Here is an 18,698-nt window from a genome sequence, read left to right as displayed (position 1 = left end):
CAGTAAGGGGGACTACTGATAGTCTTGGAGGATGACCTTGAGCAACTTGAGCCTAGAAACCTCATCTGTCAATTGTACCATCTTGGCATGAGCACAGCAGTCTTGTTTGGCTGGTTGTTAGGTAACAAGAGCACTGGCTGAGTGGCACAAGTGGCAGTACCAATGCTATCTTCCTGACACTGGACCTCAGGTTATTGCCTGCTTTAATACAGCTAATATTCTGCTGGAGAACAGATTGCTGAACTGCTGTGAAACCCTGCATGTTCTTCAGCAATGTGAACACCCACTGTAGCATTCAGACATTTGGTGGAAGCTGTTTTTACTGCATTGGAAACTGACACATTGGCCATCAGAAGTTGTTAGCATACCTTCAAACCCATGCTGAATATTATTCTTTGGAGAATTATGGGGAAAGTGATGGAAGGATTTCTGAGTTGATTACCAACCCACTGAACCACAGTGAATACTCCTTCCAAGGCCAACAAGTCCTGGTGTTGGATTCAAACCCAGAGCTTCTAGACCAGCGGTAGGAACACTACCATGGGACCACAAGGTCTTCCTTGGCAATGAGATGCTGCTTCATGATTGGTGCCACTTGCATTGATGGAGTTGCCCACCAGTTCCATGTTAGAAAGGATGGTCTCCAATCCCTATGCCAAGTTGGTGCTGGAATTCTCTTTGCTCCGTGACATTGACTATTAGCGTTTTATCAGATTTCTTAAAGCACCAAGCATTTTGTTTTGCATCTTCATCAATCTGCTTTTGCTCAGTGAAGTTTTCATGTGAGTCATTCACAATGTCAAACCTATGAGACCTTGTTTTTGGCAAACAGGCACTATCCTTGACCCTTGCCCTGGCTGCAGCTCACTTGTGCTTGAGTGGAGGATTTGCTTCCTATTATTTCCTTCTTCGCTATTGTTCATAGAATTCCTACAGTGCAGAAGGAGACCATTCAGCCCATTGAACCTGCACTGACAACAATCCCACCCAGGCCCTACCCATTAACTCCACATGTTTATCTTCACCAGTTTTCCTGATACTAAAGGGTAATTTAGCATGGTCAATCAACCTAACCTGCACATCTTTGGACTGTGGGAGGAAAGCAGAGCACCCGGAGGAAACCCACGCAGACACACAGACAGTGACCCGAGGCCAGAATTGAACCAAGGTCCCTGATGCTGTGAGGCAGCAGTGCTAACACTATGCCACTGTGCCACCCTGACTATTGTGCCACCGTGCTGCCCTGTTTCTTTTTTTTTGCACGCTTTAATGTACAATCTATTATACAATTTACAAAGAACATAAATAAAGTTAACATGGTTCTGCCTCATCATTAAAGCATTGGGACTCAAATTGTGTTGCAATTTGATGGACAATTTGTTGCCACTCTGAACAAGTGACAGTAAGCTTCTCTCAGTCAGTCGAATTAATGAGAGCCCAGAGTATCTTTGAAATATTTTCTTTGTCTGCCCCTGGAACACTGGCCATTTGAGAGTTGAGACAAGAGGACGTGGCTGAGGAAATAGTTTTTAGCCATTCCAACACAGTGGCTAGTTCATTGAGGTTGATCTTGCAGGAGTTTTGACTGAATGTTTGTGGACCTGAAACTAGTGTTTGGCTGATGGCCCTCCCAATGTATCTGGAGGATGTGTAGGACAATTCCTGATGGAATTTCTCTTGCATTGATCCACGGACCAGGTCCCACTGCAGAATAGGGTCATGATGACAGCAACTGCTCTGTACATGAGTACTTTAGTTGACCTGTAGAGGTCTTTGTTGTCAAACGCTCGCTGCTATAGTTTATAGAAGGTTGAACTGACAGAACTGATCCAATGTTGGTTCTCCTCAATGGTGGCCTTTTGAGAGAGGTAGCTGTCAGGAAATGGAAAATGCTAAACATCTTCTAGAGTCTCCACTTCAACATATGGGAGACTGACTATTTGGCTGGCTATGTTGATACATGAGTTCTGTTTGCACATCATTCAAGGAGAGGTCAAGTTTCCTGGATGGAGGATTTAAGCATATGAATGTTAGACATGAGGCCTGACTAATAATACAATTGTTGGTAGGTGAGTGATGATAAAATGTTGCACTGAGTAGTGTGTGCAGTTATTGCTTCATTTGTAAGGATATGATACACTTAATGGGCACCTTCTTCTGGCTTTTCACACCGGCAGGATCTCCTGGTCCCACCGATGGCGCCATGTGTTTCCTGGTGATATGGAGTGGAATCAATGGGCCATCCTTATAAAAAGGCAGGAACAAGAAGATCCCGCCACCAGCCAGTGACACGCCGCTCAGAGAAACACCCTGAGGAGGACCAGAGAATTTCAGCGAACATTGTTGTTGCAATTTGAAAAGTGCCAGTTTTAAGGAAATAGTTAAGCGATTAGATTTCTCCTCTACAACTAATGTATAAACTGTTGTCAGGTCCCGTTATTATTTTCTGGATAATATAAGAAATGAAAAATAACTTAAATTTAAATTATTCACAGGGGTTTCACCACTGAACAAACTAACAATAAGAATAGTGTCATTAACATGGAGTTGATGGAGAATGATGGTGTTAGGATGGGGAGGGTGTTGGGGGAGGAGTTTGGAAAAAAATTGGATTAAAATAGGGGTTAAGATGGAATACAAAGTTCATGATTTGAAGTTGTTGAACTCAATGTTAAGAATGTTACAAAAGGCTGTAAAGAACGTATTCAGAAGCTGAGGTGCTGTTTCTCTAGTTTGCGTGGGCTTCATTGGAACACTACAACTGAGAGAAGAATGGAAGGAGCAAGGAAAACAAGAGACAGAGAGATAGAAGCAATGGTATGAATGACTCACAAGGACAAACTGCTGAACAATTAGTACGGAAAACTGAGTTAAAGTTGTTTTTAGGCTGTTGTCAATTTGAATGAGTGCTTAGCACTGTTGCCTCCGGGTTTGACTCTCAGTATGGGTGATTGTCTGTGTGGTGTCTGCACGTTCTCCCTATATCTGCGTTGGTTTCCTCTGGGTGCTCTGGTTTCCTCCCATAGTCCAAAGATGTGCGGGTAAGGTTAATTGGATATGTTAAATTGCCCCTTAATGTCAGGGGGATTAGTAGGGTAAACATGTGGGGTTAAGGGGATAGGGCCTGGGTGGGATTGTTGCCAGTGCAGGTTTGGTGAGCTGAGTAGCCTTTTTCTGCATTCTATTATTCTAAGAGTTTTATTGTTGGACTTGCTGCCTGTGTTCATACCTGTCAGGTCTCCAAGTTTGTAGAAAGTTCATTTACCTTACATACAGACTGAATAAATAAACATCATAGAATCAGTTAGTCACTGATAGCAATTCATTATTTAAATGCTACACTTTAAACTCTGTGATCCCTAAATTCAATAAAGTGAGGTAGGCTTCATCAGTACAATTAAAACCCACATGTAAATGATGCTTTATCAAATATCTCAATGTTAAAGGAATGTAGGTTCCTTTTGTATAATCAATATCAATAAAGCACTGCATCCAAGGTTTAAAAGGCATGGCACCTAGCATTGAGGTCCACAGTATCTGGTCCCCCCGTCTTTTGACAACGGACTTTCTTTCCCCTGCTAATACAGGACATCTTTTCTCCTCCACAAAGACTTCCAGTCCAGTGTCTGAAAGACTTGGATCCAGTGCGCAGCGCAGTTGTGCTATCCTTCACTCTTTCCCAGTTGAGATTCTCTTCAATGGTGACTTCTAGCACCTGCTCCAAACACCCTTTCATATTTGCATGCCCACTTCAACCAGTGCAGGCCAGTTTGAAAGTGATGCTAGCAGCTCGATGTATCCAGCAACTGAACAACACAGCTAGTGCTAATTGAAAATACAGCTCATTCAAATGTCCAGGCAGCTGAAAGTTGGGATGCTGCCTGCATTGCAATCAATGAGTTTAATCATGCCTCTCAAACCCCATGCCCTGGTTTAAGGACTATCCAACTAGCAATCCCCATCTTCCTGTCTTCCCCCACCCCATCTTAACTTTCTTTGAAATCTGTCTCTCCTGATTTAATTATTACTTCCCAGTTGTGTTTCTCAACTGACTCTTTGTGCAAAACCAGAGAAAGTCAACCACTTTAAGGATGGAGTAAAAAATCACACAGGTGACATACAAAGTATTTCAGATAACAGTAAGACAAAATTAATGTCATTTGATTTTTACTTACTGATTATAATCCTGGTTGACTCCAGCAAATGGGTGATTTGGGCACCGAGCAAAAATGAAAACAAGGGCACACAACAGTGATAGAATACATGTGATCGCAGCCATTCTCAACACATTTTGACATTGGAGCTTCAACTTGGAAATGATGAGCCCACCAACAATTTGACCAATGAAAGCTCCAGGGATAAGGACTGCACCTTTAAAGTAAAGATTGGAACCAATTATTAGACTGCATGATTCACTGCAGATGTGTATATTTTTTGGAGAAATTATTATTTGCTGCCAGAGAGTAAGATCTACAATACAATAGAAACAGTCCTATAACTTAGTTTACAAAACCATTCAGTTTACCTGCCTTGTGACAGCTGGAAAAGTAAGCTAACTTATTTTTTTAAAAATAGGACCCTCATATTTATTACATATAAAACAATTAACTGGCAGTGAATTTAACAGGGAGACACTTTATATTTGGAAACATTTTTGTACCTAAATGTCCCTTGTGGTTTCTGACAACGGGTAATGTCAGATTATTTATGAAACGGTGAATACAGATATTAACATTCTGTACGCTAAATTGGTTGGAGCATTCATTCACCCCAGTTGATTCTGTACAGCTACAGTGACAGAATCAATAGTAAGCTTGCTGTTAGAGTTGTTTAGCTCAGAAACACTTACATTAAGCCTGTTACTGTTATGGATATTATCTGTGGAATGCATTTGACCACAGGTGGCCAGGATTATGCAGCTGAAAGAAAAATTAATGCAAAATCTTAGGTTGGTAAAGGGAATTACCATTGTTTTTAAAGTTAATTGTTCCTAATGAGAAGTATGAGAAGCTCATGAATTTTTTTGTCACTAAAATTGTTACCATCTGATCAGCTGTCTCTGCCACTTTCTTCCCTTCCACTAGCCAACAAGGTCAAATGTCCCTTAAAGCTCCCCCCCCCCCCACCAACTTAGCCCTGAGGTCGCATCTTCACCTAATTTCTATTCTATCACACATCATGACCCTCTCCAAGCTCAATTTGTCCATGAAATGTACTTCCTGCTCCCTCGAACCTTTTCCCACTAAGTTGCTGACATTGTGGCACAGGGGTGGCATGATGGTACAGTGGTTAGCCCTGCTGCCTCACAGCTCAAACCCAGGTCCCCAGCTTGGGTCATTGTCTGTGTGAAGTCTGCATATTCCCCCTGTGTCTGCGTGGGTTTCCTCTGGGTGCTCCGGTTTCCTCCCACAGTCCAAAGGTGTGCTGGTTAGGTGCATTGGTCATGCTAAGTTCTCCCTCAGTTACCCAAACAGGCACCGGAGTGTGGCGATAGGGGATTTTCACAGTAACTTCATTGCAATATTGATGTAAGCCTACTTGTGACACTATTAAATAAACTTTATCTGACTTCCCCCCGATCCTCATAATAGCTCATTTTGTTGATGGTTCTTTCTCTTTAGGTGGCGTTCCGCTCTCAGTTAAATCTGCTGACACTACCATTCTTCCTAATAAACCAAGGGTTGAGCCCACTGTTTTTGGATACTATCGCTGCATCTCCAACCTCCCCTTTTCTCTTCAAAATCCAAAATTCACAAATAACATTTTTATATCTGTGACAAAGGTAAACTATCTGTCTGTATCTTTGACCTTTCCCACTAAGTTGTTGAGTATGCTGACAAGGGTGGTACAGTGACACAGTGGTTAGCACTGCTGCCTTACAGCTTCAGAGACCCTGGTTTGATTCCTGGCTTGGGTCACTGCCTGTGTGGCATTTGCACATTCTCCCTGTGTCTGCATGGGTTTGTTCCAGACACTCCGGTTTCCTCCCACACTCCAAAGATGTGCAGGTTAGGTAGATTGGCCACACTAAATTGCCCCTTACAGGGGGACTAGTTAAAGTAAATGCATGGGTTTGTGGGGATAGGGCCTGAGTGGGATTGTGGTTGGTGCACACTCAATGGGCCGAATGGCCTCCTTCCACACTGTAGGATTCTATTTTACTATTGCTGGCTGGGTGGAATAGCACTGGTCTGGTTCCATTCTTACCCATCTCATCATAACTTAGTATCACTTGCAGTGACTTATTCGTCCACTCCCACACCATTACCTCTGGTGTTCCCCAAGAATCTATACTTGGCCCTCTTCTATTTCTCTTCTGGCTGCTGCCCCTATATGCCATCATCCAAAAATACATATTTTCACATGTATGCTGACAACACACAGCCCTAACTCATCCTCTCCAATATTACTAAACTATTAAATTGCAAGTCTATGAGCCAGGATCTTCAATTCTTGATCAAAACTCCATTCCCTAGCTATAGTAAGAAGCTCTAGGGGGAGATGGTGGCATGGTGTAACACTACTGGACTAATAATCCAGAGGCCCTAGATAATGTTTTGGGGACAAGGGCTCAAATTCCAGCACAGCAGCTGATGTAATTTAAATTTCATTAATAAATCTGGAATTGAATGGTGACCATGAAAAAGTTGTCAATTTTTGTAAAACTTCATTTGGTTTTTTAATATACTTAAGGGAAGGAAATCAGCTATTCTTACCTGGACTGGCCTACATGTATCGCCAGACCCACAGCAATATGGCTGAATCTTAACTGTCTTCTGTAATGGTGTTGCAAGCCACTCAATTCAAGGACAATTGTGGGTCAACCCACAGCATGTGGGCTGCAGCATTTCAGGGAGGCTGCTCACCACCACTTTCTCGAGGGCAACTAGGGATGGGCAATAAATGCTAATCAGCCAGTGATGCCCATGTTCCACAACTGAATTAAAAAAATTTGGTGATGAGCAACTAATACTGGACTTGTCACTGATGCTCTCATCCCATGAAAGAATAAATCAGTGCTATTTACAATCAATATTAATAACCTAACTTAGACTAATATGTCTAAGTTTGTTGGTGATGCAAAGCCAGGCGGGAATGGAAGCTATGACGAGGACACTGCAAAGAGAAATGAACTGGTAGGTGAATGGGCAGATGGAGCATAATGTGGGAAAGTGAGAGATTATTCGCCTCAATAGTAAGAATAAAAAGTAGAATATTTTTAAAAAGTATTAACCTTGTAAGTGTTGATTTATTCATACAAAGAACACAGAAAGTTAGCTTCCAGAAATTGCTAATTCCTTTAGCATTAGGAAGGCAAATACATTTTGGCCTTTATTGCAAGGGGTGTGGAGTACAAGAAACAGGAAGTCTTGCATAAATTGTACAAGGCATTGTTAAGACCACATCTGGATTACTGTGTTCAGTTTTAGTGTCCATATTTAAGGCAGAGTATACTTGCATTGGAAACAGGAGTTAGGATTCAGTATTAGATTGGTTGCTGAAATGAGGGGGTTGCTTCATGCTGAAATGCTGAGTGAATTTAGGGAAATGAGAGGGGATCTCATTGAAACCTGTAAAATTCTGAAGGGGCTTGACAGAATAGACATTGAGAGGTTGCTTCCCCTGGCAGGGGGGGGTGGGGGTGGGGGGGGCAGCGGGGGTGGTGGTGGTGGTGGTGGTGCGTGGGAAGGAACTCAGGATAAGGGGCCGAGAATTTAAGAACTAAAGTGAGGTGCAATCTCTCTCTCAAAGGATTGTGAATTTCTGGACTTCTCTATCCCAGAGGGAAGAAGATACTCCATGGTTGAGCATATTTAAATCTGAGGCAGAGGGATTTTTGGTCTCTTGATTTTTGGAATCAAAGGAAATGGGGAATTGGTGGGAAAGTGGAATTGAGCTTGAAGGTTAGCCTTGAATAGTGGATCAAGCTCAATTGGTCACATGGCCTATTCCTGTGTCAATTTCATCAGGTTTTATTATCTTCCAATTCCTGAGTTCAAATCATTTTTGAGACATTCTGTGCACATATGATGGGCTGAATGATCTGATTCTGTGATTCAGATATGGCTGGTGGGTTCCCACCATAATGGACAGATTTCAGCACCTGCCCATTATATTATGAGCTTGAGCAGGAAGTTGATAGGGTGCATGCCTACCGTATTATTTTACGTGCCCTCCCCTCAGTAAATTCTCTTGCTTGGGGCACATAAAATTCAACTCATTTGCTTTTTGTTTTGCAGCCTGCTTGTTATCCATTCTGCTACTTGTCTCCTGACTGCACTTGTTCTGACCTTAATCACAATATAGTACGTTATTGAAAGCATTTTGAAACTTCAAATAAGTCCTGAAAATTAATGGCAGCATGCAATTTTCACAAAACTGATGGTACAACTTACTCAGCACTTATTCACAGTCCAGAATGCATCCCTTTTTCACTACAAGCTGCTGGCTGATTTGTACATTAATAACAATGTGCTTCAGTCATTCTTCTACCATTCTATTTTCAGTGGGATCAATTGTCCCTTTAAATAAACTACTGAAATATTATCTTTTCAGGAAGTTAATAAAACTGCTTACCTCCCAGAATTGCTGCCAAGCTAGCAGTTAGGCCAAATTGATTTTCAATGAACTTAGGCATAAACGTTACAAATCCAGTGATGACCAGTGCTTCACTGGTGCCTGCTATTACCAAGGCCATGAAAACAGGATTCTTTAACAACATCTATAAGAAAAGATATGTTTAACAATTAGTGAACATAGGTTTCCGATGGTTCAGTAGGGCTGAACTATAATATCAAGTTCAACCCCAAGTCTTTGAGTTAGCTAATCTCGGCCACAAGAGATGTTACAATCAATCATTGTCAGCACCCATCACTGGAGAAAATCTCAACCAGAATTTCCAATCCGATGTTTAGCAATGTGTTAAAAATGTGCTGTATAGACTTCAGACAAGGACAGAACTGGGTTCAGCTGCGTTTCTATTACTAACTTTTATTGTCTGGGCTCATGAATGAACAAATTCCATTTGAATGAGGTACTGAAAGGCAGTTGATGGCTGTATAACTGCCCCATCATTGGGGTAGAGCTTTAAGAGAACTAGGAGAAAGTTAGACAGAAGGGAAAAGAAATACAAGATTAAAAACAAAGTAACTCAGGCACTAATTACAAAATATTGGTTCAATTATCACAATTTCTTGCAGTGAGGTTAGCCCTGGCTTAAAAATGTCTGTATTGTAGTGATCATGATATGAGTGGAAGAACATAAACAGTTTCATTAGTTTTAATATTGTTAGTATTTGGGAGTCAACCTTCCTGGGAGGGAATCCGTAAATAATCATATCGGGGTGCCAGACAGGAAATGAATTCTGCTATCTGTAGAGCCCAAGCAATTGGTTCATTAATTTTAAAACATCCCATGCTCTGGATTTTGTTCAAATACATTTGACATGTTGTGATCTTGGGAGAGAGACCTCACAGTAAATATTATTGAGGAGACATGGGATTATATCTGGGAATATGATAACAAAATGACAGTTTGTGATAGAACAAAAAAAACTAAGCTTAAGATAATACACCATCTGCATATTACTCCAAACTGTGGTACAGGTTTCATTCCACCATATCCTCATTATGCCAGAGGTGCAAAGTGGACATGGCAGATTTCCTGCACCAGTTTTGGTCCTGTGTCAAGATTACAGCCTACTGGTTTTTAAGAACATTATCTTCATGTTCTTCAACAGCTTGAGTGAATCTGTGTGATGGCCTTAGAATTTGATATCTTGTTTCTGATACAAGGTCTCCCACACGAAAAGATTCATGATGCGAATGGGAAAAGGCCGTACAATATCCTAACATTTGCAGCACGCAACATTTGCACTTGGATTAGTGATAAGTTCCCTTCAATTCATAATTGTCACAAAATCGTTGTGGAATGTAAACCAATGGAATTCTTGACTTATTTACTTGTATGGGATCCTTATCTTAAAGTTCTGGGCTCTGCATTGTCTAACGTACTCCTACAAAGTTCTCCATAAATTCTGTAGCTCTGTTGCCTATATCCTGTGAGCTTAGTCGTGTGCTGCTGAGCTAATTGTGACTGCATCCAGTTATCCTGATATCCCCCCATCCTTCGTTATCCTTCAACTACTTGCATGATGGAAGGCACTGGATACAAAGAATAATCTGAACTTACCGTTATGGTCATTTTTTCCTATCTCTTTCTACATGTATCTGTTTGAAAATTATCTTGCTGTCCTGTACCAATCTTAGAGTTGTTGCGTTATTTGTAAATAAACATGAAAAATCTTAGAGTTGTTATATATATTAAAAAAACACATTGTTTGATAAACTGGCTCCTGTCATATTAAGTCATGACAGTGGAATTATAATGGAAAGGGAAAGCCTTCCCCCAGGACCATAACCTCATTTATAATATTAATTTATGTCTCACATACGTTGCTCTATATCATGTCACATTGTCCGGGAACCAGTGTTAACCAAGGACTTCCTGTAATTGTATCTTTGTTTGTAAAATAAAACAAAAATGCTTCTGTTTTTCTGGCAACGTTCTGAGGCGCTATGCTTTCACAGTTGTCAGACACTCTTCAGTGTCTCGCTGAGTGGGTGATTTTCATATGTGAACATAAATAATGTGTGTTGGCAGGCTGTGGCATTAAAACTGAGCACAATCTCAACTTCTGTGGCACTGACGCACACGAACTTCAGTAGGTATTCCTACATAGTAAGCAGCACTCTGAACCATGGCTGATTACTTGGTTTTTGCCTGAAACTCCTCTGTACAGATGAGGATCAAACAGACAGCATTCTGGGTTTATGTGCCTCATCTACTGCAACCTGAACTAGAGGAAGGTGATTGATAATCCTTTAGAATTTCCAGAATTTATATACAGTATATTGAGAAACTTTTATTAAAATTCCTGTGACTGATTTTTGTTGTTTTCCTTTTGCAGTCATGGAACATGACCAAAACCATAATTTTGCAATATGTAAACAATTCCTACACATATTCTTGAGCTACTACATGAAACAAAATTCAAATGAGAAAACAATGCAAAAATGTAGCAAGGAACATTTATTTGTGCAGATAAGAAGTGGCAAAGCTGGAAGAATGAATCTTCCAACTATTGATAAACATCCTTTAAATAGCTCAACAGCTTTGTGAACATATGATACAGTGTCAGCACATTGTGGATAAGAGGCAGCAACAAGTAAAATGTTTAATTAATCAGTAATTGGAATCCAAAAATGAATTGTGATGATAACTTTGCAAGAGTGGTTTCTATTTGCATAGCCTGTGACAGCAGCTTAACTGTTTCCCATTGATTTTAATACATGAGGTAATCCTCAATGTTCAAACATAATGCTTGCAAAATAGGTGGAAAGTCCACTTCACTGTCATGAAACTGATGCTACGAGTCTTGCAACATGTTTACTCATTTACCTCCCTTCACATTAATTATGTTACTTGGTTTGTAACTGACGGTTGCCCATTGGTGGGGTGGTATGTGCCAGGGGAAACCACAAATTCTGGCAAGGCTCCCACAGTTTAAATATAGCACCTCTTAAAGTAGGAGTGTCTTTAGTTAAAACTACCTTACTGAATTGCTTCTATCTGAAAAGAATGCTGCCGGAGAAGCACCGCCCCTTCCAAGACCATCCTGTAGCTAACCTTCATTCCCATCATAGAGTCACAGAGATGCCGGTAGAGAAGGTGGCCAAGAGGAAGAAAGTCTTGTTCCTCATAGATGGCAAGGGAGTATCCTGCTCAACAGCCCAGCAAGAGTAAATAGAGGTCACAATAATGTTAGGAGTTTTACTCTATCATAAAGATTGTATTATTGTCTGTGTTTTAATGTGCATTTCCTTCCCATCGGTGTGGTTGCCTCAATTTAACTAATTTCCAGCAGCAAGCTTCTATAAATTGTCAAAAATAACAAAGATTATTTATTGTCACACTTTTGCCCTGGAAGTTTTAATGATATCTCTCACAAGCAAACACACCAGAATGAGATACCAATGAACGAGAAAGCAGTACATTCCAAGTTGTAGTGATAGTCTCTTTTGTGGCTGGCTTTTTCAATTGAACTGATATTTTAGTTGGAATGGAGATCTGGAAAAGCAGGGGAATCTCAGAAAGCTATGGTGCTCTTTGAAATTGGATTTTTGTGATCTTTTTCTATTTTGGATCGGGTCTCACAATGGACCCCACATACTCTATGAAGTCCTTTCACTGCAGAATCAATCTTTCTCCTGCCCTTCAGCCTCCACACCTTTTGTGGAGTTTTTAGGCGACCTCCATCTACCGATTTGAGGTCTTTAAGGAAATCACGCTTCTCTCAGGTCAGACTATAGTTTCTTTACTTCTTCGTTCTTGGGGATTTTAGAATCCCCCGTTGCCACCATGTTGTGTGGTTGTGTCTTATTAAGAAATCTGGAAACTTGTTTGGTGAATGATAGCTGTTTATTGGTAACATATATACAAGATATAATTCTGATGAAGAGTCATACAGACTCAAAACATTGGCTCTGTTCTCTCTCCATAGATGTTGTCAGACCTGATGAGATTTTCGAGCATTTTCTGCTTTTGTACTCAGTCCTGACAAGGTGTTAGCTTCATGTCAACTTCTATCAGACTCATCACTTGATTCTACTACTCACATGCGATTCTTCACATTCTTAAAATTTTTACCGGTACGTCCGCCTGAGATTCGTACAATCCTGCCCAAGGACTAAAGGAGAATGCCGTTCTCTGAGCGCCGTCCAAATTGGGGGCGGGCATGCCGTAAAATTCCAGCTTGTCTGTTTGTTTCCCCGTCCCCTCTCCCCCCACACACAAACATTCTTGTGCACATGGTAATGCCCCTAATTCAACCTGAACCAAGATCATCTAAGTCAGCACATGCAAGGAATTAAACCTTGGACTTGAATTGTTCATTACCACACACAATAATGCATTTGCTTTTCAACTATCAGGGTCTTCTAATGTAAATAAGGTTTTAACATATTGTCAGTTTATCACTATTTTCCTTTTGGTTGTACCTGCTGCCTGCTAGACTTTTATATTTGCATTCAAATGCAATCTGGTATGGTGGGACTTACAATATCAATCCTAATTACCCTGACTTTCATTTGATTCACTTTTCCTCATAGCGCTTACCCTTTCTTTGTCCCAGTGGAACTGGATGGGCAAGATTAAATGTCTCATCAGGAGCAGGAGGGGCAGGCTACAAAATTCAATTAGAATGATTAATTGACACAATTTGTAACATTAGCCAAGTGGGAGGACCCAGATGGTGGGGGAAGAAGACCAAATAGAGAGAGTAGTTAGTCCTTGTATATCCAATGCCAAGGATAGTAATGGACCACTCAAATGCTTTACAAAAGTCAGGGGTGGCAAATTACTTTCAGACTTCATTTTATTTATTTTTAGAGCTAATTGAATTTTGTTAGCAATTATTAGCTTCTTATTATAGATAGTCAAGTTTTGCTGAGCCCTGGTTTTTTTTAACTGCAGCAATTGATCAAAGGGCTCCATCCTATTCAGGTAAATTAACCACTGCATTGATCAGTATTGAAGACTGTGACTGGTCACTGAATACAGACAGTCCCAGAGTGAAAGTTTGGGCATTTGTGAGTGCGTTCATTTTAAATAGTCAATTTTGAGGGTCACTTTCTAAAATCTAGTCTAGTTTGTATTTATTATTTAATTATAATCAACTGTTAAAGTTAAGTTTCTTTCTGCCTTGGTCAGGGAGAAACAAGTTCCCAATAGGAGTGCAGCTGGTTGATTAGGTAGCTCGTTTGACCTAGATTCTCCAGCTAGCAGTGCTGACTGCGCGATAGAATTTCAGCTAATCTAAATAGAGGTGGTCACACCAAATAAGCCCAAACAAAGATGCAGCTGGTTATCAATTGCACGTTGTTGAGGAGGTGCTTTTCATAAAAGTAGCTATCCTAACTTTGAGTTTAAAAGAGTGTGGAGAGTGGCAGACCAGTTTTAAAGAACTCGGGGGTTCAATGTGTTGACCAACCACATTCTGAGAAAAAGTCAAAGTGCAATGTCACACGGAAACGAGTCAGTGGTTGATTGGTGAGTATTTTGCTCATTTACCTTTCAAAACATGAGTAACTTGGTAGTAATTATTTATTAGTAGTAGTAAGTTTTACGAGCAATCGTGAAGTTTAATAGAAGCAGCAGAACCTAGTCCCCAGGTTTATAATAAATAGTATGTAAAATAAAGTTAAGGCAAGGTAGGGTGGCTACGCTATGTGTAATGCCCATCCTTTGACATGACAAAAAGGCTTTAAGTGGCCTAGACAACCACAAATGCAGGAAGTGTCACCAGCTGCAGAAACAGGAGCTCCAGTTTCAGATCTTGAGTGATGGCTGTACTCATTAACAATTCAGAATTTTGTGAATAACATGTTGGGGGGAGTGGTCAAACCACAGGTTCAGAGGGTACAGGCAAAAAGACAGTCTGGGGGAGCTGAGTTAATGCAAGAGTTCCCTGAGTCCATCTTGCTCGTTAGGCAGTTTTCCAAAGGCTAGGTAGCACAGTGGTTAGCACTGCTGCCTCACAGTGCCAGTGGCTCAGGTTCAAATCCGGCCTCGGGTGATTGTCTATGGAGTTTGCCCATTCTTCTCGTGTCTGGGTGGGTTTCCTCCGGGAACTCTGGTTTCCTCCCACAGTCCAAAGATGTGCAGGTTAAGTGGATTGGCTATGGCAAATTGCCCCTTAGTGTCAGGGGGATTAGTAGGGTAAATATATGTGGGGTTACAGGTTAGGGCCTGGATTGGATTGTTATCGGTGCAGGCTCAATGGGCTGAATTGCCTCCTTCTGCACTGTAGGGATTCTATGATTCTAATTTGGATAATGATGATGACGATTAATTCCTCAGCAGAGTCCAGCCACAGCTTTGTCCATGGCACCATGAGAGGTTCAACTGCACAGGAAAGGAAAAAGAAGAATGGAAGAACAATCGCAGTAGGGGATTCAATAGTTAGAGAACAAACAGGCATTTCTGTGGCTGTAGGAATGACTCAAGGATAGTCTGTTGCCTCCTTGGTGCCAGGGTGAAGGATATCACTGAGCAGCTGCAGGACATTCTCATGGGGAGGATGAACAACTCAAGGATGTGGTGCATGTCAGTACCAATGACCTAGGAAAGAGACTTGAGGCTCTAAAAACAAATTCTAGAGATTGGAAAAAAGATTAAAAAGCAAGACTTCAAAGGCACTAGTTTCAGGATTATTCCCAGTATCATGCTTCAGCGAATACAGAAATACGAAGGTGAATGCATGGCTGGAGAAATGGTGCAAGAGAGATGGTGCAGGATGAAGGGCTTTAGATTTCTGAGCTAGAATAAGTACTTCCATAAAGAGTGAGGATAATTCTGAATTGAAGTCCCATCTTAGATCAGTAGATCGAATTGTGGGAATCAGTTTGAGTAGAACTCAGAAACAATGAGGATCAGCAAACATTGATTGGATTAATTTATAGGCCACCAAACAGCAGTGGCAATGTAGGGCACTGTGTAAATTGAATTAGAGGTGCATGCAACAAATACTGTCATTGTGGGGGCTTCAGTCTACATGTAGCCTGGGTGAACCTAATTAACACTATTGTTCTGGAGGACGTGTTCCTTGAATATATACAAGGTAGTTTTCTAGAATGGTTTGTTGAGGAACTAACTAAGGGGTGGACTCTTTTACATATAGTATTGTGCAACAAGAAAGTCCCTGCCGGAAGTGCTGCAAGAATGAGAAGTGACCTTATTGAGACATTCATGGCAGGAATTTTCTGCCCAGTGCACTGGTCGGGTAGTATGGTGAGAAATATGTAAGAAAGATGAAAAATTGGGTTTGCATTTGATTTTCCCCTCTCCCGATATTGCCAGCCACATTCTGCCAGTGAAATCAGCCTCCTGAAGGTTGATTTCAATATTAATGGCATGCTTTGCAATGAGGCAAGAGGGCGATGTCTGTTGGGGTTGGGGAGGATTGACAGATCTCCTGGTATACTGTGCGTACTTGTAAATGTTCTGGGATGTAATAGTCAGGGCTCACTTGTCTTCCCAACCTTGCCAGTAGAGGTCCTCACTGGCAAGGATCACAGATGGTCCCCACCGATGGGGACCGGATGTAATGCCTTCGCCAGTTGAACTGGAGTCTTCCATTGAAGCCCACCGGGTGGTTGGGGGCAGGGCGGGGCAGTGCCCTTGGGGCAGGGCTGTGTCTTAAAGAGTGGATGGGTAGAGAAGATCTGTTTTACTTACCATTTACATTGGTAGGTAAAACACATTCTTATATGGTGAGAGATTGGGAGGTGCTTTTGCCCAAAGGGATCTAGGTGTCCTTTTTCATGAGTCACCGAAAGCTATCAAACAAGTATAGCAAGTAATTTGAAAAGCAAATGTTACCTTGGCCTTTATTGAAAGATGATTTGAGTGCAGGAGTAAAAAAGGTCTTTCTGTAGTTGTACAGAGTCTTGGTGATACTACACCAGGTGTATTGCATACAACTGTGGTCTCCTTACCTGAGGAAGGCTGTGCTTGTCATAGAAGGAGTGCAACAAAGGTTCACCAGACTGAGTCCTGACATGGCAATATTGTCCTATGAGGAAGGATCGAGGAAACTGGGCCTAATTGTCTAGAGTTTAGAAGACTGAGAGACAATCTCATTAAGAATATTTATTCTTACAGGGTTTGACAGAATAGATGCAGGTAGGTGGTTGAGATGGAGAGGGGGATCTAGAACCAGAACACAGAATAAGAGGTAGGACATTGAAGATTAAAATGAGGAGGAATTTCTTCACTCAAAGGGTGGAAATAGCTTTGGAATTCTCTATCCCAGAGTCTGAGGAGGCTTAGTCATTGAGCATGCTCAAGGTGAAGTTCAATAGATTTCTCAATAGTAGGGACATCAAGAGATATGGACATGTGGGAAAATGCTTTCAGATAGAAGATGTCATGACCTAAATGAATGGCAGAACAGGCTTGAGGTGCCGAATGAACCACTCTTGTTCCTATTTCCTATGCTCCCGTCTCCAATCTCTTCTATGAATTTTAACATCTATTTGTAAGATTTTTCTTTTTCTTAAATCATTTAAAGCTACTCTTAAAATAAATTTATCTGGTAAAAAAAATTGTAAAAGTTAAATAGCATTGCTATCAGGGGATTTAGTTTACAAAATCTGGATCATATTCCACGTAAAAATTCCAAAACCATAGTACTGTGAAGAAAAGGAAAGATGCTTTCTGCAGTTTCAGTTTTACTTCCATTCCACTCCCTTTAGACACCTTCCATTCAAGCAGCTACATACAGCGGAAACTCTATGTAGTATTTCCAACAAAAGTGCAGAAAATAGAGGGCCGACAATCCGTTTGCCAATACGAAATTTGCTGCAAAAGATCAGAACACTTGCAGACTTTACAGTGTGTGAAATCACAAGGTGTGCTTTGAAAGCACCTTCAGGGAAGTTCCTTCAGGTCCTCTTCCTGGTTACAGTCAACGTCCTTTGAGCCTGGCCTTGACTTTTGAAATGCTGACTTGATCTCGCTGTATATCATGCGGCAATAAGACTTATTTTGGGCAGTAGCTCATCTCAGTTGAAACCAGTAAACAATAACACCAAATGGCACATCTGACATAAGCTTGCTCCAGTCTTACTAGGCTGATTAGATTAAAATCAGAGCTTGGGACTTCAAGAAGTGCAAAAATAAATAAAACCTAAAGATGAAAACCGCCCCAGTTAAAACTGTTTTCTGACAAGCTTTTGCTGTGTGCATAAACATGACAAGCTGTCTAGCAAAACATAGTATTGATATCCCTTTAAAATAAGAACTTGTTCTTGAATCATACCTGCAGTGCTAGAAGGAAATCCTTAAAATTCCTTCCAAAATTATGCTGTGCGAGAGCATTTGCACTTCTAGAACTGTGGGCCTGAGAAATCTTTTGACGTTGGATCATTGCTGTACCTGCAAACAGAAAGCATTTGTATAAAACTAGAGTATTGTTTTGTAGTCACGCTTGATGCTACTGAAGCTGTACAGTGATTGTCCTTGCATTATTTTCAAAAAGCCATCCATAAAGTCAGTAAATGGAGTGGTGTATTTGGAAAGGAAAACTAATGAATTATTTTAAAACAAAACAATGCACTTACTTCAATACCATTTAGTATACTGAATGTTGAATTGTAAAAAAAACTGAGATTGGCTGTGTTATCTCTGTATGATCATTCTTTGCTTGTGGCAGTTGGAGAGAAAACCAACATAAAGAACTCACCTGCTTGACCTTGTCTTCAGTCTATACTCACAGACTTGTTGTCCATGATTGCCTTGGAAAAGTGACCATTACACAGTCTGTGTAGAGACCATTCGGTCTTCACATTGAGAGTACTTTCTATCATGTCATGTGATATTACCATTGCATACCAAAGGTGGAACAAATTAAAAATTTATAAGCAGCATAAAGCTGGATCTCCAATAAATGCCAAGGCCCATCAGCAACAAAAGAATTATGTACCATATCTTATTACCTTAATGGCCTGGCCTATCTCTCACTCCTCCAAGGCAACATGAGGCATTCCTGATAATTAGTTGCCAACTTGGGGAAGCCACAATAGAAGGCAATATGCTTGTTAAATAGCATGAGTAACATGTTATAAAGAAGGCGGAG

General features: G+C 40.9%; 1 protein-coding gene across 1 annotated transcript in view; it reads right to left on the bottom strand.

Annotated features, from left to right (window-relative positions):
* Positions 1–18,698, bottom strand: part of LOC145343464 (solute carrier organic anion transporter family member 4C1-like) — a 119,940-nt gene that overhangs the window by 37,905 nt on the left and 63,337 nt on the right. The window contains exons 6-8 of the mRNA XM_080189707.1: positions 17,883–17,998; positions 8,578–8,722; positions 4,176–4,371 (exon numbers count right to left, since the gene is read on the bottom strand). Of these exons, the coding sequence (XP_080045833.1) occupies positions 4,176–4,371; positions 8,578–8,722; positions 17,883–17,998 (457 nt within the window). The remainder of the gene's footprint in view (positions 1–4,175; positions 4,372–8,577; positions 8,723–17,882; positions 17,999–18,698) is intronic.

The sequence above is a fragment of the Carcharhinus amblyrhynchos genome, chromosome 5 (genome assembly GCF_965287045.1).
Source record: "Carcharhinus amblyrhynchos chromosome 5, sCarAmb.v2.hapA, whole genome shotgun sequence".
Lineage (NCBI taxonomy): Eukaryota > Metazoa > Chordata > Chondrichthyes > Carcharhiniformes > Carcharhinidae > Carcharhinus > Carcharhinus amblyrhynchos.
The sequence above is the reverse complement of the archived record's forward strand: the minus strand, read 5'-3'. Positions and strand labels throughout refer to the sequence as shown.